This window comes from Pyrus communis, chromosome 13 (genome assembly GCF_963583255.1).
Source record: "Pyrus communis chromosome 13, drPyrComm1.1, whole genome shotgun sequence".
Classification (NCBI taxonomy): domain Eukaryota; kingdom Viridiplantae; phylum Streptophyta; class Magnoliopsida; order Rosales; family Rosaceae; genus Pyrus; species Pyrus communis.
Window position 1 is genome coordinate 21,362,644 of NC_084815.1, and position 22,457 is coordinate 21,385,100.

The window sequence follows — 22,457 nt, forward strand, 5'->3', positions numbered from 1 at the left end:
CTTCTCTTCCGCCTCGGATCACTCCCTCAGCGCTCCCCTGTCTCGCTCGCTCCCCCCTCTCAAGGATTCAGTCAAACACCCGCCCCATTTCGAATCCCAAGATTTCAGCAACCGTTAAATATATTTTTGAATTCTCAGCAACCGTTCGATCGTTTTTCTCGAACTTTCTCGGCGTTTCTCGCGGTGGTTAGTTGCGGGGAGGAGAGAGAGAAAGAGGGAGAGTGGCGGCGAGCATTTCAGCACTTGCTGTATGTCAGTAGACTGTATAGAGACCTACTTAGGTGGAATTGGTGAGCTCGCGAACCCCTTACAATGGCCTCAGCTTCGAAAAAAACGACGCCTTCCCGTTGCTTCCGCCCCGATTTGGTGGCTCTCGTTCCGCGCGAGGCGGCGCAGACTTCTTCCAACGCCGTTGTATCGGCCTCCGCCTTGCAAGATTGGACTGGCGTCACCGGCGCCGAGGATCGGCGCGATGATCAGCGCCCCAAGAAGATCGCAATGGCGGCCTTGATTCCGGAACCTTCTGCCAATGCCTCCGCTACAGGTCTATTCACATTTCTGAATTTTATTTAATTTTTTGTAAAATATGATATATATAATATATGCGTACGTATTTTTGTAAATAATGATTCTTTGAATACTGTATTGCCGATGAGATTTGAAAAATTGAAATTTCTTGAATTCTCGATTTGTGTTTGCATAAAATGCAGGTTTCTGCTTGGTTCTCTTGTATTTTTCTTTAATTTTCGATACGTCTTTTTCGTTTCTAAATTTGGTGAGACTCTTCTGTGTGTCACTCTTGTGATTAGTTTGTCTTTGTGTGCTGCTTGGAACAAAGAATTCTGGAGGTTGAACCAAAACAGAAAGAGTAGAAGTTAAACAAAAAGACGGGGAGAGAAAGCCGAATCTAATTTGTAGAACAAGCTAATTTGTTTCTTTAACTTTTTCTTGAGTAGGTCGATGTTAAGTGAATTTGATCATAAGGAAATGTTTTAGAATAAGTAAATAAATAATTATGAACTTGTTTAAAGATTGTCAGTTTTTTCGATAGCGGGATATTTCTTCATATAAGTTGCAGAACATAATCGTTAGGAAAACGAAGGAAAGAATTCAGTCCATAAAAGTACCTGGAGTGGAGATGGTAGGACATTTTTTTTATTTTCACAAGCTCCTCTTCGATTGTCTAGAACCTCTGAGCACAGCATTACTTTCATTTTCTCAAATGAATATTTGTTATACAATTAAAATTAGGGTACTTTAACGAAAAGCTCTCGGTACTGTTCATTTTAACGAAAAACCACATTTTTAACTAAAAGTCAATCCTGGTACTATTCACTTTACCCTTTATTTTGTCCTTATTGTTAAAACTCAAAGTTTTCAAGCCCTTTTCATTAGTTTTCTTTTCGTTGAATTTCGAGTGCGAAGCTGAAAACTTTCACATCGTATTGCAATATTCATGGTTTGTTTTAAGTGATTTTTGACGCTGAAAGTTTCTGTTTCACTTGGTTGGTTCAACTAATATCATGTAGGCATCTCAATCATGCTTAGGCCTCAAACAAGGCATCCATTGGACCCTTTATCTGCTGCTGAAATCTCTGTGGCAGTGGCAACTGTCAGGGCAGCTGGAGCGACGCCTGAGGTTTGTTAATTTCACTGTTGATTTTTTCTATAACAAATAGAATTCTTATTTGGTTGAGATGGTTGGCTAAATAACACTATTTTCATTCCAGGTTAGAGATAGTATGCGTTTTGTTGAAGTGGTTCTACTAGAACCAGATAAACACGTTGTTGCATTAGCGGATGCGTACTTTTTTCCCCCTTTCCAACCATCATTACTTCCCAGAACCAAAGGTGGACCTATAATCCCAACCAAGCTCCCCCCTCGGCGAGCTCGACTTGTTGTTTACAACAAGAAGTCAAATGAGACGAGCACATGGATTGTTGAGCTGTCCGAAGTACATGCAGCTACTCGAGGTGGACATCACAGAGGAAAAGTAATATCATCGGAAGTTGTTCCAGATGTTCAGCCTCCCATGGTACTTTTCTTTTGCGTGTTTATTTTTGGCATTTGAACTTGTTTGAACCCTTGTATGACCTGATGTTGCGATATATGCTAAGCTTCAGTTGTTGCATAGCTGTATGATGTTTCTGTAAATTCATAACTTTTTATTTTCCGGAACTTCAGGATGCTGTGGAATATGCAGAATGTGAAGCAGTTGTGAAAGACTATCCTCCATTTAGAGAAGCTATGAAGAAGAGAGGTATTGAAGACATGGACCTTGTGATGGTTGATGCCTGGTATGTAATTTACATTTATCTCTCCTGTACATGTGGAATGTCAGCAGGTTAATCGATGACCGTCTAGATAAATTTTGGTGTTAATGCTGCAGGTGTGTCGGCTATCATAGTGAGGCTGATGCTCCTAGGCAAAGACTTGCTAAACCATTGATATTCTGTAGAACTGAGAGTGACTGCCCAATGGAAAATGGTTACGCACGCCCAGTTGAGGGCATCTATATTCTTGTTGATATGCAAAACATGGTGGTGATAAAGTTTGAAGACCGTAAGCTTGTTCCCCTACCTCCAGCTGATCCATTGAGGAACTATACTCCTGGAGAAACAAGAGGTGGTGTTGATCGAAGTGATGTGAAGCCTTTACAAATTATTCAGCCTGAAGGTCCAAGCTTTCGTGTTAATGGGTACTTTGTGGAGTGGCAGAAGGTATATTTTAAATTGATTTCGTAAATTATATTTTTTCTTGAACTGTATTCTGAATTTCAACTTTCTGTTTGGCAGTGGAATTTTCGTATTGGATTCACTCCCAGGGAGGGACTGGTTATATATTCTGTTGCATATGTTGACGGCAATAGAGGGCGAAGGCCTGTAGCCCATAGGTTGAGTTTTGTGGAAATGGTGGTGCCATATGGAGATCCTAATGATCCACATTATCGAAAAAATGCTTTTGATGCAGGTGAAGATGGCCTTGGTAAAAATGCACATTCTCTAAAGAAGGTTTGAGGACTAATTATTGGCTCAGTTTTGGTATATAAGTGTTTTCTTAATATCTTGCATATCTCTTGTATATTTTATCCATGTTGGGCTGAAATTAAACCACCATGACAGGGGTGTGATTGTTTGGGCTTAATCAAATACTTTGATGCACACTTTACGAACTTCACTGGAGGTGTTGAAAATATCGAAAATTGTGTATGTTTGCACGAAGAAGATCATGGAATTCTGTGGAAGCATCAGGACTGGAGAACAGGCTTAGCAGAAGTGCGCAGGTCAAGAAGGCTAACAGTGTCATTTGTATGTACTGTGGCTAATTATGAGTATGGGTTCTTTTGGCACTTTTATCAGGCAAGTTTCACGTAACTTTCTCGCCTTTTTTAGGATCAAGTGTAGTGCATGTTGTTTTCCATTTAATGTTCTTTTCAGTTAATGTTTACTTGCCCAGTATCCCTGTTGAACTGGAGGACTGAAGAAAAGTTTGGTTGGATAATTAGTTTCAATTCCCTTTATAATTATTTTATGGTTCTTTGTCATAGATACAACAATATGGCTTTAGGATGCTTAGAGAATTTGAATTATCTGCCAACTGTATAATCATTAGTTCCAGATCCTTCTCGAGGGTTTTCGTGCTTGTCTTTCACGTGCTACCTGTCTAATGGCGAAGTCAATGTTGTGCTGTTTTCAGGATGGAAAAATTGAAGCTGAAGTTAAACTTACAGGAGTTCTCAGCTTGGGAGCACTACAACCTGGAGAAGTTAGAAAATATGGAACTGTGATTGCACCCGGGCTATATGCACCAGTCCATCAACACTTTTTTGTTGCTCGTATGGATATGGCTGTTGATTGCAAGCCTGGGGAAACTTTCAATCAGGTATGCTGCCAAAGGTCTTACGTTGCCCCGGTTGTGGAGACATCTTATCCTATAGCAACTGTTAAATCCACTTCTAAACCCGAGTCTTAAAATCATATTTCTTCCCTAACTATGTGTTGTAGGTTGTGGAGATGGATGTTAAGGTTGAGAAACCTGGAGAGAATAATGTCCACAGCAATGCATTTTATGCTGAGGAGACGCTTCTCAGGACTGAATCAGAGGCAATGCGTGACTGTAATCCTTTGACAGCTCGCCATTGGATTGTAAGGCACCGTTACCATGATTTTGCAACTGGTCCTGCTTAATGATCTCCTTCCGTTGTTTAAGATTAGAGTGTGCGGTGTGATTCTTGTGTCTAATCATGCTCATGCTGATTTGAAATTTGTTTATTGTCCAGGTACGGAACACACGAACTGTTAATAGGACTGGACAGTTAACAGGCTACAAGCTTGTACCGGGTTCAAACTGTTTGCCATTAGCTGGTCCCGAGGCCAAGTTTTTGCGAAGAGCAGCTTTCCTGAAGCATAATCTATGGGTGACACAATATTCACGTGATGAAATGTTTCCCGGAGGAGAGTTTCCAAATCAAAATCCACGTGCTGGCGAAGGATTGGCCACTTGGGTTAAGAAAAATCGATCTCTGGAAGAAACTGACATAGTTCTTTGGTTGGTTTCCGTCTTAGTTTCTCCATGTCCACAATCATATCTTTTGCCTTGTTAAGTTGGTAGATGATAACAACTAACCGTGATGATTATTGCAGGTATGTATTCGGAATCACACACGTACCACGGTTGGAAGACTGGCCTGTCATGCCGGTGGAGCGCATTGGATTTATGCTCATGGTACTCACGCGATAAATCTCGTTTACGCACCTTTTACGCTCGACGGTTTGTCGTGTTATTGTCTTGCTTTGTGATCCCGCAATTGTGGTTGATTTTTGTGGTTGCAGCCTCACGGATTCTTCAACGCCTCTCCGGCAGTGGATGTTCCACCAAGTGCATGTGAGTTGGAAGCCAAGGAAAATGATGTCAAAGACAGCGGAGTAGCCAAGCCCGTTCAGAACGGGTTGCTAGCAAAGCTCTGAAAAAACATGTTTTCTTGTTTGCATTATCTTTTAGTATGATCGAGCTACACGGGTTTTAAGTTTTCTGCTCCGAGTCTGAATATTTCGATTCCCAAAATTTCCGAAAACTTTGGATGGTAATAGGAATGTAAGTACCCGATCCGAAATTTCTCAAAACTTAATACTATAAAATAAAATTATGCATAATCTTATTTTATCATGATTATTGTGATGTTGTTAGATATATTTTATTTTGTATTTTGTGTATTTAATCATATATAATAATAACGAGTGTAACGTAATTCGATTCCGAAATTTTTGATAAATTTCGATCATTCAAAATTCTGAAATATTTTTAATTGGCATTGAAATACTTGTTTCCGATCCGATCCGACCGAAAATCACCCTAGGTGTGATAGGATTTTGATTTCTCTTCCTGAATGAAACTGCATTCCATTAGTATTTTTGGTTTAGGACTTTAATCTGTAAATAATCTTTTAACATAAGTTGAGTAAACTTTTAGTTTTCATGTAATTAAATCCTTCATTTACAGTTACTGTTGAGTAGAAACCTACTTTTGGATGCTGAATTTTAATTCTAGCGATATCATAACCTAAATGAAAATTTTAAGTTTAAATTTTTATGTAACTGGAGAGAATAATGTTCTCTAAAACACAATTTAAAACAAATAATTTGGGATATATATTTGTATTATAAAAAAATATAAATTAGTAATATTATGTAACTCTTCAAAATTTAGTCCAATTTTCTCCAATTTTAGCATTAAAATGTGCTCATTCCAAGTTTAGAAAAAGCTCTAAAATATGTCTGATTTCATTCCCACCTTTCAATTTCCCGCCCTTTTCCACATTTAAGCTGCCATGGACGAACAAGGCGCGAGAAAAAATTGATCAACCGAAAAACCAATGACATCGGAAAATCTCCTAACCCGTCCTCTCATCGCCGAGAAATTAACGCTGGGTTGCCCATTCCTCGACCGCTGCCTCGGCGGCGGGCTCCCCTGCTGTTCAATAACGCAGCTCGTCGCCGAGAGCAGTTGCGGCAAGACTCAATTTTGCCTCCAACTCGCCCTCTCCGCCTCCTCGCTTTACCTCCACACCGAATTCCCTTTCCCCCTTCGCCGCCTCCACCAACTCTCCCAAGCATTTCGATCCTCACGCTAACCTCGTAGCCATTAACCCCTGTGAAGATGTGTATGTTGATGCTGTGCACAACGCGCACCAGATGCTTGATATAATGCCCAAGATAGAGTCTTTTATTGAGAGCGAGAAACCCCGGTTGCCTGTCAGGCTAATTGTGATTGATTCCATCGCGGCGCTGTTCCGGACTGAATTTAACAACACCCCTTTGGATCTTAAGCGGAGGTCGTCGCTGTTTTTCAAGATTTCCGGGAAGTTAAAGTCTTTGGTCAACAGGTTCCGATCAGCGGTGGTGGTGACGAACCAGGTGGTTGATTTTATGGGGGCAAATGATGGGGCGAATGGGGTCAAAGTGGGCAACCTTGGCTCATTGCACTCGTTGGGAAGACGGGTTTGCCCTGCTCTGGGACTCGCTTGGGCGAATTGCGTGAATTCAAGGGTGTTCTTGTCGAGAAATGAGATGGTTGTTGGCGAAGGGAATAGCAATGAGCTGGATGATGGTTTTTGTAGGCAAACAAAGAGGCGACTTGATATTCTTTTTGCGCCTCATTTGCCCCAAGCATCGTGTGAATTTGTCATCACACGACAAGGAGTATTTGGAGTTGAGTGAGTTGGCATATGGATCTGACACTGATTGAAGTGGCCCTGTGCTTGCTTATATTATTTCTAGTGTTTCATTTTGTATGTAGGCTTCCGCCAAAAAAAAAGTGAAGACTGGATTACTACACCATTGGTTTTAGATTCACTTGTCATGAGATCAATTTATTCTGAGGCCAAGTTTTTGCGGAAGGAGGATTTCTTGAAACATGATCGTTGGGTTACACTATACACACATGGTAAGATGTTTCCTGGAGGAGAGTTTCCAAATAAAAAATATATGTGTTGTTGAAGGGTTGGCAGTGGAACTCTCTTATTGGATTCACTCGCAGGGAGGGACTGGATATATATTATGTGGCATATGTTGATGGCAGTAAAGGGCGAAGGCCTGTAGGCTGTAGCGGTGGAAATGGTGGGTGCCATATGGAGATCCAAATGATTCACATCGCAGAAAAAATGATGTGGGGGAAGATGGCCTTGGTAATAATGCATCTATTGGATAAATAATTTAGATTCTCCCGTCATGAATATTTTATGATTCTCTGTCATTGGCACAACAGTATGGCTTTAGGATACTTTGAGAATTTGAAATTATCTGCTAACTGTATGATGTGAACATTTTCTGCTCATTAAGCATCAGTTCCAGCTCCGTTTGAGGGTTTCCATGTAGTATTCACTTGCTTATCTTTCATAAGCTACCTGTCTGTTTTATCACTGTTGTAATTAGCTACTGGTGAAGCTAATGTTATGCTGTTTGCAGGACGGATTTGAAGCTGAAGTTAAACTAATACTTGGCTTGGGTTCACTGCAACTTGGAGAAGTTAAAAATATGTTGCTGTGATTGCACGTGGGCTGTGCGCACCAGTTCATTAACAATTTTTTTGTTGCTTGTATGAATATGGCTGTTGATTGTAAACATGGGGAAAACTTAGAATCGGGTATGCTAGCTAATGTCTTACCATCAAGCATTGTGCTTTTGGATTGATAGCCTTTGTTTTCTTGCTTATAGATGAGCACATGAACATGCCTTCATGCTGAATTACTTTCGAAGTGAATGACAGAGCATATTACAACTTTGATTATAAAAGTAACCGATGGATGTTTGAGCACCCATTAGATCGCTGGTTAGATGATAAATGTGAATTATGTTTTAGTTTGATGCGTTGTACATTACCCCAGGAATACTAGCTGCTTCCTATCCTGTAGAAACATCTTTTTCTACAGGAACTGTGAAATCCCCCTACAAACCTGGAAATCTAAGATGTGAGGCAGGAAGGTATGTATGTTCAACCCCCTGCTCTTATCAGATGCTTAAATCTCTAGAACTCCTCGAGAAAATTTCAAGATTTTTGTTTATAGAGTGTGACTGAGAACTTTTTTTACTCATTTTTGCTCCCGATCATAACATTTTCTTGCACGCTGTAACCAAGGAATTTTATTCCGTAGAGTTGTAATGATCAAAATGCTTTTCTGCTGTTCAAATCTTATATCAACTTTTTTTTTCCCTCCAAATTATTTATTGTAGTTTGTGGGGCTTGATGAGCAACCAGGGGAGAATAATGTCCACAGCAATGCATTTTATGCTGAAGAGAGACTTCTCAGGACTGAATTGCTGGCACTGCGACTGTAATCCTTTGATGGCTCGCCATTGGATTGTAAGACATTGTTACCATGATTTTGCAGCTGGTCCTGCATAATGATTTCCTTCAGTGTTTAGATATGTGGTGTGGTTCTTGTGTCTGGCCATGATCATACTGATTAATTTGTTTGTGGTCCAGGTAAGGAGAAAATGAACTGTTAATAGGACCGGACAGTTAACAGTTACAAGCTCGTACCTGGTTACGTTTGCCATTGGCTGGTTATGATGCCAAGACACAATCTTTGGTTCAATCCATATGCACGCGATGAGATGATTCCTGGAGGATAGTTTCCAAATTAAAATCCATGTGTTGGTGATGGATTGGCCACACGGGTTATGAATAATCGATCTTTGGAAGAAACTGACATTGTTCTCTGGTTTGTGCCCTCTCTTGGTTTTTCCATGTCCATGATATCGAATTGCCTCCTTGGTGTGAGTCGTATACATGTAACTGTTTAAGCTGGTAGTTGTAAACAAGTATTCGTGACGGTTGCAGGTGAGTATTCAGAACAACAGATGTACCTCGGGTAGAGGACTGCCTGTCGTGCGAGCGTTTGGTGCCGCCTTTTCGGTTGTTGATGTTTGTGGATGCAGCAGCCTCGGAGATTTTTCAACTGCTCTCCTGCGGTGGATCTTCCACCAAGTGCTTGTGAATTGGAGGCCAATGCTGCAGAACGAGTGTGATTTTGAATTGTTCTTGATCGTCTGTTCTTTTTATTGGAGATATTAAATTGTCACATTAGTGTTAATAAATACATTAGGGTATATAATATTAATACTAAGTACTTAACTGATCTATAACCTATAAGAGTATATTGCCAAAAAATATATATATATATATATATATATATATAATAAATTGAATATCTAAATCATGTTACAGTATAACAATCACATTGAAAAAATTTCCCTCCCCAGCTTTGGGGTCTCAATTCTCTCCATCCGTTCGACGTTCGAGCGAAAGAGTAAGCTTTACTTTTGTAGGTCGGTCTATAAAAGAAGTTTTTCTCGCCTAATCCTTCAACTATGATCGATTTTATAATTCCAAATTCTTTGTATAGTGAAATTTTAATCATAAATTATATAATATCGACTCTTTCTTTGAAAATTACATTTAAGTATAATTTTATATTTGTGATATGAATTAACTCTTCCTGAGTTTCATCTATCAACATTATATCGTCTGTGAAAAACATACACCAAGGAATATCATCGGGACATATTCAAGATGTGCAACGAAGCCCTATTGATGCTTCGGTTAGAAGATGTGACTAGGAAGAGCTAGGAAGACTTTGGAAGAGACTATAAGAAAAGGCTTAGAGTAATTGGATCTAACGGAGGACATGACATAGAATCGAGCGCAATGGTGTTTTAAGATTCATATAGCTGACCCAACTTAGTGGGAAAAGACTTTGTTGTTATATTTGTGAGATATGTGTTTTCAATTATTATATTGAACTTACAGGTGGAACCCACTAACAAAATTTTATTAGAAACTTATTGGGCGGCTCTTATATTTTTTTTAACTGATACGATAGCGTTAACGTGTTAAATTGTTAGTTGTTAGAGTGGAGAGGAATCGGTGGAATTGAACTCGCAGCAAAATGCATAGACATGATTGTTTTTCGCCACTGTATTACAATGATAATGCTGCTAAATTTCTTTTACAAGAAAAGGAAAAAAAATAAATTTGTTTGAGACTGCAAAAATCTCATGCCACGTCATATTTCGAGGCTAAAGTTTAGAAAAAGAATATAAGAAGAAAGCCTCAGAAATGTGGAATTATATGTATTTCGTGTACTGTAGAAATTAAAATATAAAAAAAAAAAATCTAAATCCCCTGATGCGCTAAATCACAACCATTCATTCCGCGTCGCCGATTATTCCTTTCTGAAATTCGAGCGTCGCGGCGGCACAGATTCTCAGAAACCCCAACAACCTCTGCGCCCGCCAGACCTCCTAGATTTTCGTTGCCTCCTTCTCCTCTGACCTCCGACAAGTCTTCCACTCCCCACGTAGTCATGGCGGCGAACCCGGAAAATGACGAAAAGACCCTTCACGACGAACTCTCCCTCCCGATCCTCCTCGCCGATCGGGTCATCAAATCGGCCCAGGAGGCCGAGTCCTCCAAACTCGACTGCGCTGACCTCGCCAAGCAAGTCGACCGCCTCTCCCAGATGCTCCGATCCGCCGTCCGAATTGCCGCCACCACTCAGTCCCTCTACGAGCGGCCCGTCCGCCGAATCGTCGCCGACGTGGCGAAGAACCTTGAGCGGGCGTTGACCCTGGTCCGGAAATGCAAGCACAGTGGGGTCCTCCGGCAGGTGTTCTCCATCACCACCACTGCTGATTTCAGAAAAGTCTCGAACCTCCTGGAATCTTCGATTGGGGACATGAAGTGGCTTCTCTCGGTGTTTGAGTCCGACGGCGCCAACCTCTCCCTGCCGCCGATCGCCAGCAACGACCCGATTTTGAGCTGGGTGTGGTCCTACATCGCGACTATTCAAATGGGTCAACTCAGGGACCGAGTCGACGCGGCGAACTCTCTCGTTTCACTCGCTCGGGACAACGACCGGAACAAGAAGATAATCGTCGACGAAGGAGGCGTGACGCCGCTGCTAAAGCTTCTGAAAGAAGGTTCTTCTCCGGACGCCCAAATCGCGGCTGCTAATGCTCTGTTTCACATCGCCACTGATCAAGAAAGGGTCCGAATTATAATTGATTTGTTGGGAATTAACGTTGTTGTTTCGGTTTTGGGCGATTCACCGATGAAGGTTCAGGTGTGCGTGGTGAGATTGGTGTCGGAAATGGCGGAGCTTGACCCGGTGGCGCAGGAGGAGTTCGGCAGAGAGAATGTGACTAGACCGTTGGTGTCTCTGCTGGCAATGGATACGGTTCTGGATGATCCGAAGGTGCAACCAGGTAAGCCTAGCATTCATAATCTCGTGCAGATTAATAAGCAGTTAGCTGCAAGTGGTTTGAATCCGAATAGCCGTTCGTCTTCCTTTTCGAATCATTATCATTCGGATGGTAGTAGTAGAGGTGGCGGTCTTCATCGGAAAGAGAGGGAGAGAGAGGCAGAGTCCAATCCTGAGGTGAAGCTTGAGCTGAAAGCCGGTTGCGCAAAGGCATTGTGGAAATTGTGTAAAGGGTGTTTGTTGAATAGTCGAAAAGTTACAGAGACAAAAGGGTTGATTTGTTTGGCGAAGATTATTGAGAAGGAAGCAGGGGAATTGCAGCTCAATTGCTTGATGACTGTGATGGAAATAGCCGCAGTGGCTGAGTCCAATACCGACCTTAGAAGAGCGGCGTTTAAGCTCAACTCTCCGGCTGCAAAGGCGGTTCTGGATCAGCTTTTGAGAGTGATTCAGGAAGAGGCTAATCTGGAATTGCAAATTCCTGCCATTAAAGCAATTGGGTCATTGGCAAGAACTTTCCCTGCTAGGGAGACCCGGATAGTTGGTCCTCTGGTTGCTCGGCTTGGCAGTGTGGATGTGGATGTGGCAACGGAGGCTGCCGATGCATTAGGGAAGTTTGTGTGTATGGAGAATTTCAATTGTGTGGAGCATTCCAAGACGATTATTGAGTTTGATGGCGTTCCTTCTCTGATGAGATTGCTACGGACGACTGATCGAACTAATGAACGGGGTCATGTCAATTGCTTAGTACTACTATGCTACCTAGCATTGCATGTCGGCAACAGCAAGGCTCTTGAACAAGCGCGGGCATTGAATACTCTTGAGGGTGGAGCTCGTTCTGTTGTAGCTCAATATCCCGACTTGAGGGATTTGTTAGCCAAAGCTATACACAATCTCACTCTTTATCAGGCTGGAGCTCATCCCCACAGGCAAACCTTCATGCCGTAAGCGCTTGCAGTTTCTGTCATGTGAGTTTCCTGTATTTGTAACATAGATAGACAAATTGACTTATCGCCACCAAAACAAATCGAAAATTGAATGGTGCACGAAATAGTTATTTTGTATTATACATGTGTGATCACCCTAGAACTGTGTCAGCTGTTGTATTTGACTAGATGAGTGGATGTTTAGGCATGTATCGGCAATCTGTTCCGCATAGTTTGAAGGTATAGGTATCTTCTTGTTTCGATAAAGCATCAAACTTTTGTTTCTTCCCGTCTTCCAAACGTGCCTATGCAATGTTCATTGCAGCAACATGATTTTCTTTAGCAGATTGCTACTTGTAATCAGGTTCTAGTTTTCTACAAGATTGGAATGCTGCTTGTAGTCAGAACTCTTGTCTGTACAAATGGTTTCGCTCCCGTATGATGATGAGACCGCTTGAATCTGCCTCCCGGACAGAATCATTAACAATTTTCTTGAGGGCAATAACGCTCTTCGTCAAGCACTTAACACGTTAACACGACCAAACTACCCTAGTATTTCTACTACCTTGAGTTCTGGTGTGGGTGTTTGGCAACCTTTTGTTGTTCAATTGCAGGGAGGAAGAGAAATACAGCCTCATCACCTCTCTGCAAGTAGAGGGATCCCTTCCGTGAACGTAATTGAATGAAAGACCTAAATGGTTAATGTTTGCCGAAACCAGTAACGCCTAATCCAAAAGGAGCAAGAGCTAATATATAATCCAACATTGACCCCAAAAAAATCCAACAAAAAGAAAATAAAATGGGCACATTGTTTATTTTTATTTTTTACAAACGATATTATCCATACTAAAAGGGTGGGGGAGTAGCTACACCTCACAATGGGCTAGCAATAATGTGGTTCAAATTCGATTTTGGCAAGAATTGAATATAAGACATCTCACAAGTGAAGAGGAATATCATTAAACCAGAATACTAAGTGGCAAAACGAGCACATTAGACTATCAATTGGACAAACTTTCGACATTGATGATGATGCCCTTGTTATAGGAAAGGGGAGCGCTATTCATACACCATTTTTTACTTCTTCACACATTTGTTAATTTTTGTCTATTGATCTTCTTCTATTCTTTTGATTTGACTAATGAAAATTGAAAGAGGTGTATGAGAAATAAAAATAGATGTGCAGATAGCTCCACCCTATAGAAAAATAAGAATTCTAGTTATAGAGTGTCAACGATCAGAACCGTTTAGCTTTTTCCTTCTCTTATAAGTATTTATGCCCAAATCAGCTAAATCATACAATTTGGTAGTTATTGGATTATTCGTATTTTTGTTTCAGCTTTATATAACAAGCCGCGTCTTTGGCACATTTTAGATGATCAAATAGTGACCTTAAAATGGTGGCACAAAATATAAGGTCTCGTTTGGCAGCTCGAACTCTACTGATTATTTTTGTTGGATAAGATAAATAGCCATCAGATAATACTGACTAAATTAATCAGATGTTTGGTGTAATATTAAATTAATGACCGTATTATTTATATTATGTTTGGTATTACGCCGGATAAGAGAATCAAACTTAAAATAAAATTAAAAAAAAAACTGATATCTCTTTTGTTCCCCAGATCTCTCCGCCGCGCCCCCCCCCCCCCCCCCCGGCACCAAATCCCTCCCTTTCTCTCCCTTCTTCTTCTTTGTCTACTCCCCTGAACCAAACCCCACCACAAAGGCAGCAACAAGAAACCCAGCAAAACCCACCTTCCAAATTCTCATCGTTTTTTTCCCAATCCTTCTCTCTTTTTTTTTTTTTAGCTACAAATCAGCCCAGCAAAAGTAGAATGGTTCTGAAGGATATGACCCAAAGGAGGTAGATGGGTTCTTTAGCAATTGAAAATTTATAAAATCAATTGCGAAATTAGAGAGAAAAACGACAATCAGATTCAATATGATTGGAAAAAAAAAAAAAGTTGGAAGAAAAATAGGAGGGCAGAACGGAGAGAGAAGAAGAAAAATTGCAAGAAAAATAGGAGGGAGGAACAGAGAGGAGGAAGAACCTTGGATTCAGAGGAGAGAGCAAGCGATGTGAGAGGACTAGAGCGAGCGACGAGAGGAACGGAGAGGGCAAGAGACTACCGGACTAATAATTAGTCTGGGTATTATTTAGTACAAAACAACACCAAACACCTAGAACCATATTAGTTATCTTATCCGTCTCTTATACGGGCTACCAAACAAGGCCTAAATGGTTTCGATTGTTGAACTAGTGTAGAAATATTGATTAGACAAAATCCAAATATTTCTTTATATGAACTAGTAGTAGACCAAGAACTATGAGATTGCCCCTTTAATTTTGGGGTGATGAAGGGATTGTACCATTTGAACTTTTTTTCTCATGTTTTTCCCAAAGGTCTGGAGAAAGCTGCAATCAATAGGACTTTCCTAATCCTCCCTTCCTAAAGGGAAGAACGTGAAATTCTTTTTCCTTTCTACAGAGACCAAGAGATTGGATCTAGCTGTAAGAAGAATGCTTGGCTAATAAATAACCCACTTCTTGGTTTTCGATCCCGTTTAGTCTCTATATGAACTAGTAGTGTACTTCTTTTCCGAATGTTAAGAGTTCATAAGCTTCTCCAGTATAAGAAGCTTTGAGGTTCAAATTCTGTAGTAGTTAGGCAAAAGATCAATGCTAGCTTATGAGGTTTTTAGCTGCACTTTTTGGGCTTCTAATTGATTAGAACTAACCAAATTAAAGTGAAATTCTAGTTGCAGTTCCAGTCTTGTACCCACCTACCTTCTCTAAAGTCTAAACCAAGCCATATATATGCCACAAAACCCGAATTATTCAAACTGAGAGGGACAGCTATTCTAATTTCGTATTTCTAACCCACCTTATTGCAGAGAAGAGAGCAGACAATCATTAAGCGTGTCCTTAGTTGCTCCTCAATTCAAACCATGAAAGTGGCAACCAATTGAGACATCAAACCACCACTTTCTCTGATGACTCTCGGAAGAGATTAATTTTAGCTTAATTATCTTTGATGAGAAGCTATTTATGAACATGATGAAGCTTTAGAATTAAGCAATAAGCACTTTATGTTCTAATTTATTAAGTTTATTCTTAATCCTATCATAATTACTATTACTGATGAGCCAAACTGCAAACTATGTAGCCTTTGAAATTGCAGTCTCCAACAGCATGCCTATACAATTTTTCCACAAAAAAAAAAAAAAAAAGAAATGTTGCCTGAGCTGGTTAATTCATACCCTCCAACAAATTCGCCACCGTAATCTGAAAAGTTCAATAATTATTCAGTGCCATAAGAGGTTTAAGTAGCAATTAACCTCATGTTAGCATTTGAAAAGTAGTTGAGACTTTATCTTATATAATTAGTTTATGTTTTTGGGTTGGTAGTTTATATATAGGGAGCTTTCATGAAAAAGATTTGAGCTAAGTTTATTTTAACAAAAAATCATGCTATAACTTTATTGAATAAATTTTTTTTAAATTTTAATGAAAAACCTTTAAATTTTAATAAAGAGAACAAAAGAACTTAAATTTTAATGAAAATAACACAATTTTAATTAAAAAAAAAATTGATGCGCGCGATCCGCGCCTGAACAATACTATAATGTTTATGCAACTTAAAATACTTCACTATTTATGAAACTGAAAACTATTTATTAAACTGAACGGTACTACACTATTTATTGGTCCTAATTCATAAATAGTGACTAATTCTTGATTCATTTTCATAAATAGTGTCTAATTATTGGGTTCTATTTCATAAATAATGTATAGAAATTGGTATAGTTTCATAAATAATGTCTCATTCTTGGTCGAGTTTCATAAATAGTGCCTAGTTCTTGGTCTACTTTCATATGTAGTGCCTAGTTCTTGGTCATATTTTATAAATAGTGTCAAATTTTTGTCCAGTTTCATAAATAGTATATAGTAATTGGAACAGTTTCATAAAAAATATTTATTTCTTGGTTTAGTTTCATAAATACCGTCATAAGGAGCTATTTTTAATTTTGTTAACTATTGGAATTCCAAAACCTTTCCACTTATTTTTACCTCCTCCAAAACACAGACAAGAACAACTAAATTATCAATTTCTTGCAAAACAACCGACATTTGTAGATTCCAATATATTTGCAAAATGATCATAACTAAATTATAATATTCCAATATATTTGCAGATATGAAGATGCAGATTCCCATCCTCCTTTATATAAATCTCTTGCACTTTAACTTGTTCCACTTTTTACTTTATTTGTGATGGAAAACAAGACACAGCAACGACATAAATAGTGGAAACCACACAAGGAGAAAAAGATGGATCATGATTCAGCAGCAAACACCATAGGACTTAATTGCCCAGTCATTGTTTGCTTTTCGCGTTCGTTTTCAAGCTGGCTGTAATTTCCTCTGATGGTGTGCAGCAAATGTTGGAGACGACGGGGAGAGAGAAGTAAAGGGGTTGGTGTGCTCACGCGCTTTTAGTTAAGGTTTTTTTATTAGAAAATGAAAAGGGTATGAAAACTTTAAGTTTTAATGATAAGACAAAATAAAGGGAAAGTGAATAATACCAGGATTGACTTTTTAGTGTAAAATATGATTTTTTGTTAAAGTGAACAGTATCGCGGGCTTTTCTTTAAAACTCCCTTTTTTATTTTTTTTTTTTCTCACTCTTATGTTCTTACTATTAAATAAAGTTAATAAATATTTTTTTTTTTGTTAAAATTCAGCGTTATGAAATTTTTTTCATTAGTTTTCTTTTACATATATGGTGCTAGAACATATCACGTGGTATAATCAGTTCATCAATAATAAAATTAGTGAATTCATAAGTGTTTATATATTATAACGCTACAATTAATCAATTTAAGTATAATTACGGGTTACAATATTAATATGGTTATACTAGGGTTTACGTATTGTAACATATATAACCACGAGTTACAATTAATATGGTTATTGGGTTTTAAGTATTGAAAAGTACTCATGCATAATCACAGGTTACAATTAATCAAGTCATGCATAATCACAAGTTCAATATTAATCATCAACTCATATATTATAATTAATATGAGTGAACTGGATATACTACGGCCATGTTTGATTACCACACAGTAGTTTTGCCCATTTATTGTGCCTAAGATCACAGTCCAACAAACCATTCTTATCTTCATATTTCCACACATCCTTCCATTATTAAACCATAAACTATTATAAAAATGCATTATTTAACTAATATGGAGCTTAATTATAAGCAAGAATGCTTGATAAAACTCTGCCATATATATACATACATGTGGGAAAATTTGAGCTCGATCAGAAAGTGAATATCTGCTACATGTTTGCTGTATGCATAACTGGCCAGACTCGCCTCGACAGCAAATTACATTTTTAGATTTTCCAAAGATTTTGTGTACCAAATTCAAAATTGTTCCTCAAAAATGTCGAAGTAGCTGGAGGCATCATAATTTGTGCCAAAACAGACCAATAAAGTAGAAAAGCTCAAACCCTTGACCTAATTGTGTTTTTGTTGTTGCTCAGTAGAGAAATCAAACGCACCTGATGAATGTGTAACATGTGGCATTGACTCAATTACTCTACGCAAAAAGCCGGCAGCCACCTTGTCGGTGCCGTTCGTAGTAATATTTGGTCTCAAAGGGATCATTAGCTAAAGCATACATGTCAAAATTCACATGAAACAAATCTTTGTTTGACCGAAAGATCAAGTAGCTGTACACAACATAATCAATCAGTAGTACTTGATATCTTTGAATTTTAACCCTTTTCATCTTTACTTGAAGAGAAAAAGTATAATAGGGAGACCATTTCTTTTCTTTGGGTTCATGCATGCATTCATATTCTTTTTTACTATATCTACAGTGATGTCGGTCGCTTGAGCTTTTATTTTTGCTTGCATGCAGATATAATATATATATATATATCTATATAAGAAGTAACTAGAGAAATAATAAGAACAAGTACAACAAATACAAAAATAAATACTTTTAACGGCTTGAATTACAAGATTTTTGTGCATGTACATGTTTATATGTATTTCAAAAAAAAAGTAAGGGGAGATTTTACGTAATTCCTAATTATACCATTCTTAAGTTCGTTTTGATTTGATTTGATGGTCACTGACGTAACAATTCATTAATGTTTGGACTTGGTGATTATGCTCTTAGATGCTTAGATCAGGAGTAAGAAGCAAGCAACTGAAGCCTAGCTATTCTCATGGATTGTGAAAGCGGAAAAGGAAAGAAAAAGGGAAGAGAATATTTAATTAATGATAACTGATGTTTAGGTTGTATCAAAACTGTCACCACATTGAGGGTGATTTTTCTTTGCATGTTTTAAATTATGGGCAGGACTAGTACACCTGTTAGGTAACACAGCACTATATACATATAGTCCTGTGTACATTATTGATCCTCAATGCCTCTCAATTCGTTTTCCTTCCATATAGTTTTTAGTTGGGAAGATTGGTTAAACATGTTAAACACTACACTCAAGTTAACCTAGTGGTAAGGGCGAATATAGTGTTTGATAGGAGTAGACTAGGTTTACGGTTCAAATTTCAAAACCTGGAGTAGACTAGGTTTACGGTTCAAATTTCAAAACCTTCTAGTGTAATCAAAAGAGAAACACCAAACACTAACAGATCGGATCACAAGCAAAAATGCAAGAACTCAAACTTCTTGGCTACTTCATGAAGAGCAGATTGATAGCTTTCTGTGATCATTTTTCATGACCCACCGTTGGCCATATGATTTGAGTTCGTACTTGTAATGGAATGGCCTATATATTGCCGGATAAGATTTTTAGGGTTATGGTATCTTTTGTACCTACAAAAATGATAGGGAAAACTAGAGAATTATTGAGAAAGCGATATTCTACATAGTATTTTGGACCAGGCATTGGTCCTCAGCTTTTCAAAGTCAAAATTAGCCCTTATATATGCATGGGCTCCATGCATATGCACGAGTTTTGAAGTCATGGCCGGGGCTGAATGGCATTCAGTGCCCTTTATGAAGGCTTCCCACTATATCTATAGCACATTTGATATGTGATTTAAAAAATGCTACGTGCATATGTTATTCACCTTCTTAGTTTATCATTTATCTGTTATTTGATACAACGCGTTATTTTAAGTCTTTAAACAATTTAGACCGTTTTGCATTACTCACAAGACCTAAGTGCAAAACAATTTGCAGCAATATTGCAGCATCGTCGCTAGCTCATGTTTTAAAGTATACGTGATGACAAATTAATATCTTAAGAGTATAATTAAAACACATTCATTGCATAATGCATCTGTAACATTACGCGGTGGTTTACGGTTAATACGTATGCTCAATGTCTCTCCAATAATGCAAGAGAGGCCAGCCAATTTTAACCTTTTGGAGGGATGCGACTGAATGCATGATGGTTCTGGAGCCCGCACATATTCTTGCAAGAAAATCAGCATCCCTGACGTGTATATATTATATATATATATATAGGGCCCAGCTAGCCTAATCTTCTTAAAACTCTTTCCAGCGTTTCAAGAAATATATCACACTCTCAATCCAACCCCACATACACCTACATTGAATTAATTTCATACACACATTATATAAATATGTGTATGTATATATACTTACATATTTGTATTTGTATATGTATATTATACATGCACGTCCGGTTCATACAGGTTAGCATAAAAAATGAACTATCGTTTGGTCATGGGGTTAATAATATAAAATCAGAATTAGATTGCAGCTGTTTGGTGCAGAACGATATTTTGGCCGCTCGAAAAGCACTTATGTGGTAAGCAGGAAAAAGACGGACATGAAAATACAAGCTCTAATGATAATTAGTTAACCAACAAGGAAAGATTAGGACCACAAAACGAACTAATTACACTCATGATCATCTTATTTCAAACTTTTTCTGAAAAAACAGAAGACAGAAAAATACAGATTACAGAATATTCTGCAAATTACAACTTAACAAACTTGTAAAAAAAAAAAAAGTGAAAAAAATCTTCAATATCTCAAACCCTTTTTTTCAGCAGTAGGAATTCCCCTGTTGCTATCAAGATCTATGTGTATTTTTTTAAAACCCCAAAAAATTAAAATAAATTTACAATATTTTCAAATATTCTGGAAAACATCAAAATTTGCACCAGTTAGATCTTCTGACGACGTCAACGGATAGCTACTGAAATCTACTGAATTTTGAGCATGGTGATGAACAAGCTGCCCTTGTTGTTGCCAAGAACTATTGGGTTTGATAATTTCCTCAGACTTTATCCCATTGAAATGAAACTGAAACAAGGAATCTAGTTTGTTATCTGTTTCCCATGGAAAAGCCGCATTTTCAATTACGTTGTTGCTGCTCATATGACACCCTGCTGTATAGCTGCCGACGTTCGAGCTATTGCTCGAGCTTTCCTTAACCTCATTCATGAAAAATGAGCCGAGTCTTGAAGCTGAATTGTCCGAAAAATCTGTGCCGGACATGCTTCCATGGTCCGAATTTGCCAAACTTGGCATTGAAGTAAACCCAAAATTTGAGCTTGACTCATAAGGTCTAATGTTGGTATGGTGGTATTGAGCGGCAACAAGATCTGAATTGTAGGCTGATGACTCAAAACCAGGTTGAAACTCGAAATAAGATAGAGAATCAAAGGCTCTTGAGGCTTGTGGATTGTTGAGGACTCCTCCGTTTCCATCATAGTAATTTGAATCATTGAGAAGAAATGTTGGGCCTTGGGAAGCCATGGTTATTGGCATAGTTGGAAGCTCTGGCATTGGCAAAGACTCGTTTAGGTCTGAACAATCAATGTTGTTCGCTTCTTTCTGCTCTTCTTCAGTTAGTGGCTTGTGAGTAGTTGGGTCAATTCCTTGCTTCATTAGCTTCTTCTTCAAACATGAATTCCAAAAGTTCTTTATCTCATTGTCTGTTCTTCCTGGCAATTGTGCTGCAATTTGAGCCCACCTGATGAAAATTCACAATTCAGTTACATAGACAATTATTTTCACCATTTCAGGATTTTAAAATTTTGATGATGGTATTTGCTCAATATCGACGGGACAAGAAAAATTGACAATAGGCACGGATAGCAGTGGCACAGAATGAGGTGGCTAAAGGCATTACCGGTTGCCTATAACTTCGTGAAGACTAAGAATGAGATCCTCTTCCTGTTGTGAGAACATTCCTCTCTTCAAATCTGGCCTCAAATAGTTTATCCATCTCAACCTGCAACTCTTCCCACACCTCTGCAAACCTGATGAAAACACAAAAAAAGAAAAAAAAAGGGTTCAAATTCTTGATAATATGTTTGAAACCGAATTCTCGTAATGCAAAGTTTGAAGTTAGTTGTCGAATTACCAGCAAGCTTTGGGACTGAGCTCCAGCAGCCAACACCAAATTGAGTGATGTAGTTGAAGAGCTTCTCATCTTCTTCTGGTGACCAGAGGCCTTTCCTTAACTTCTGCTTCAAACAACACGAATTGCGTCCCATTTTTCGTGTTTGCTGATGAAAATCTGTAAAATAGTAAGCCGCTAGCAGGTCAGCCGCAGATCACAGCAACAACCCGGACATGGGGTTTGAGAATATATGTCTGTCTGTATATGCCTCTCTCTTTCTCTCTATATATATGTTATAAGAGAGAAAAATTAAGAGTAATTTCTTATGATTTAAAGAAAAGTGGGATTTATCATACTTAGAACTCAAGTCATAGAGAGAGAAGAGAGAGAGAGAGAGAAGAGAGAGAGAGTTGAAGCAATCAAGTGGGTTTTACGCAAATCTGGTGCTGCTGCTTTTGCATTGGACTGGATTGGATTTTAAGATATCTCTATCTTTAGAAATTGTGGGGGGAAAAGGTGACATAAATGAGTGAAAAATACAGTTACATGTATAAGACTCATAAAAATATATAGAAGAAAAGCTGCTTTGGTTTAAAACCTCATAAACTCAAAAGGGTTTGCCCTTTAATTTTGTGTTTGCTTGCACAAATAGAAGACCTTTTGGACCTTAATTTAATTGAGCATGTGCAAATACACACACACACACACACACATACATACATATATATGTATACACGTTTAGTATAACAATCCATAATATTGTACTTAATTAGTCTCACCTACCATGTGTGTACTTAACTACGAAAAGATATTGGAGTTCGAGTGGAAGGAGACATATATATTGCTCTTGCCAGTTAACTTAATCCTGACATTTTTTGGGTATTATGATTTTACCCA

At 38.5% G+C, this 22,457-nt stretch overlaps 4 protein-coding genes across 4 annotated transcripts; 3 read left to right on the plus strand and 1 right to left on the minus strand.

Moving 5' to 3' along the window:
• On the plus strand, positions 1–5,284 carry LOC137713187 (amine oxidase [copper-containing] zeta, peroxisomal-like). The gene is made up of 12 exons (XM_068452455.1): positions 1–544; positions 1,530–1,639; positions 1,731–2,036; positions 2,186–2,298; positions 2,391–2,721; positions 2,797–3,012; positions 3,124–3,360; positions 3,698–3,883; positions 4,006–4,146; positions 4,281–4,549; positions 4,645–4,726; positions 4,834–5,284. The coding sequence occupies exons 1-12, from the start codon at positions 313–315 to the stop codon at positions 4,966–4,968; spliced, it is 2,358 nt and encodes a 785-aa protein (XP_068308556.1). The 5' UTR covers positions 1–312; the 3' UTR covers positions 4,969–5,284.
• Positions 5,285–5,827: 543 nt separating this feature from the next.
• Positions 5,828–7,938, plus strand: LOC137711882 (DNA repair protein XRCC3 homolog). Its single transcript, XM_068451038.1, is given in 2 exon segments — positions 5,828–6,142; positions 6,144–7,938. Coding segments are annotated over 2 exon segments (843 nt in total). The 5' UTR covers positions 5,828–5,873; the 3' UTR covers positions 6,718–7,938.
• Positions 7,939–10,133: 2,195 nt separating this feature from the next.
• LOC137713078 (uncharacterized) lies at positions 10,134–12,529 on the plus strand. The gene has a single exon (XM_068452329.1). The coding sequence runs from the start codon at positions 10,365–10,367 to the stop codon at positions 12,207–12,209; it is 1,845 nt and encodes a 614-aa protein (XP_068308430.1). The 5' UTR covers positions 10,134–10,364; the 3' UTR covers positions 12,210–12,529.
• Positions 12,530–20,315: 7,786 nt separating this feature from the next.
• On the minus strand, positions 20,316–21,917 carry LOC137713966 (transcription factor MYB86-like). The gene is made up of 3 exons (XM_068453327.1): positions 21,582–21,917; positions 21,348–21,477; positions 20,316–21,188 (listed from the first exon to the last, which is right to left on the minus strand). Exons 1-3 carry the CDS (start codon positions 21,712–21,714, stop codon positions 20,342–20,344), a joined length of 1,110 nt encoding a protein of 369 aa, XP_068309428.1. The 5' UTR covers positions 21,715–21,917; the 3' UTR covers positions 20,316–20,341.
• Between the last annotated feature and the right edge of the window lie 540 nt (positions 21,918–22,457).

What these genes read in the sequence shown, in the direction of transcription:
- LOC137713187 (XM_068452455.1), top strand. Translation starts at nt 313, where the DNA reads ATGGCCTCAGCTTCGAAAAAAACGACGCCTTCCCGTTGCTTCCGCCCC. An exon ending in CTGGGGAAACTTTCAATCAG is followed by an intron (nt 3,884 to 4,005) that starts GTATGCTGCCAA and finishes TATGTGTTGTAG; the next exon opens with GTTGTGGAGATGGATGTTAA. An exon ending in TGACAGCTCGCCATTGGATT is followed by an intron (nt 4,147 to 4,280) that starts GTAAGGCACCGT and finishes TTTATTGTCCAG; the next exon opens with GTACGGAACACACGAACTGT.
- LOC137713078 (XM_068452329.1), top strand. Translation starts at nt 10,365, where the DNA reads ATGGCGGCGAACCCGGAAAATGACGAAAAGACCCTTCACGACGAACTC.
- LOC137713966 (XM_068453327.1), bottom strand. Translation starts at nt 21,714, where the DNA reads ATGGGACGCAATTCGTGTTGTTTGAAGCAGAAGTTAAGGAAAGGCCTC. An exon ending in CTCAGTCCCAAAGCTTGCTG is followed by an intron (nt 21,478 to 21,581) that starts GTAATTCGACAA and finishes TGTTTTCATCAG; the next exon opens with GTTTGCAGAGGTGTGGGAAG. An exon ending in CACGAAGTTATAGGCAACCG is followed by an intron (nt 21,189 to 21,347) that starts GTAATGCCTTTA and finishes AATTTTCATCAG; the next exon opens with GTGGGCTCAAATTGCAGCAC.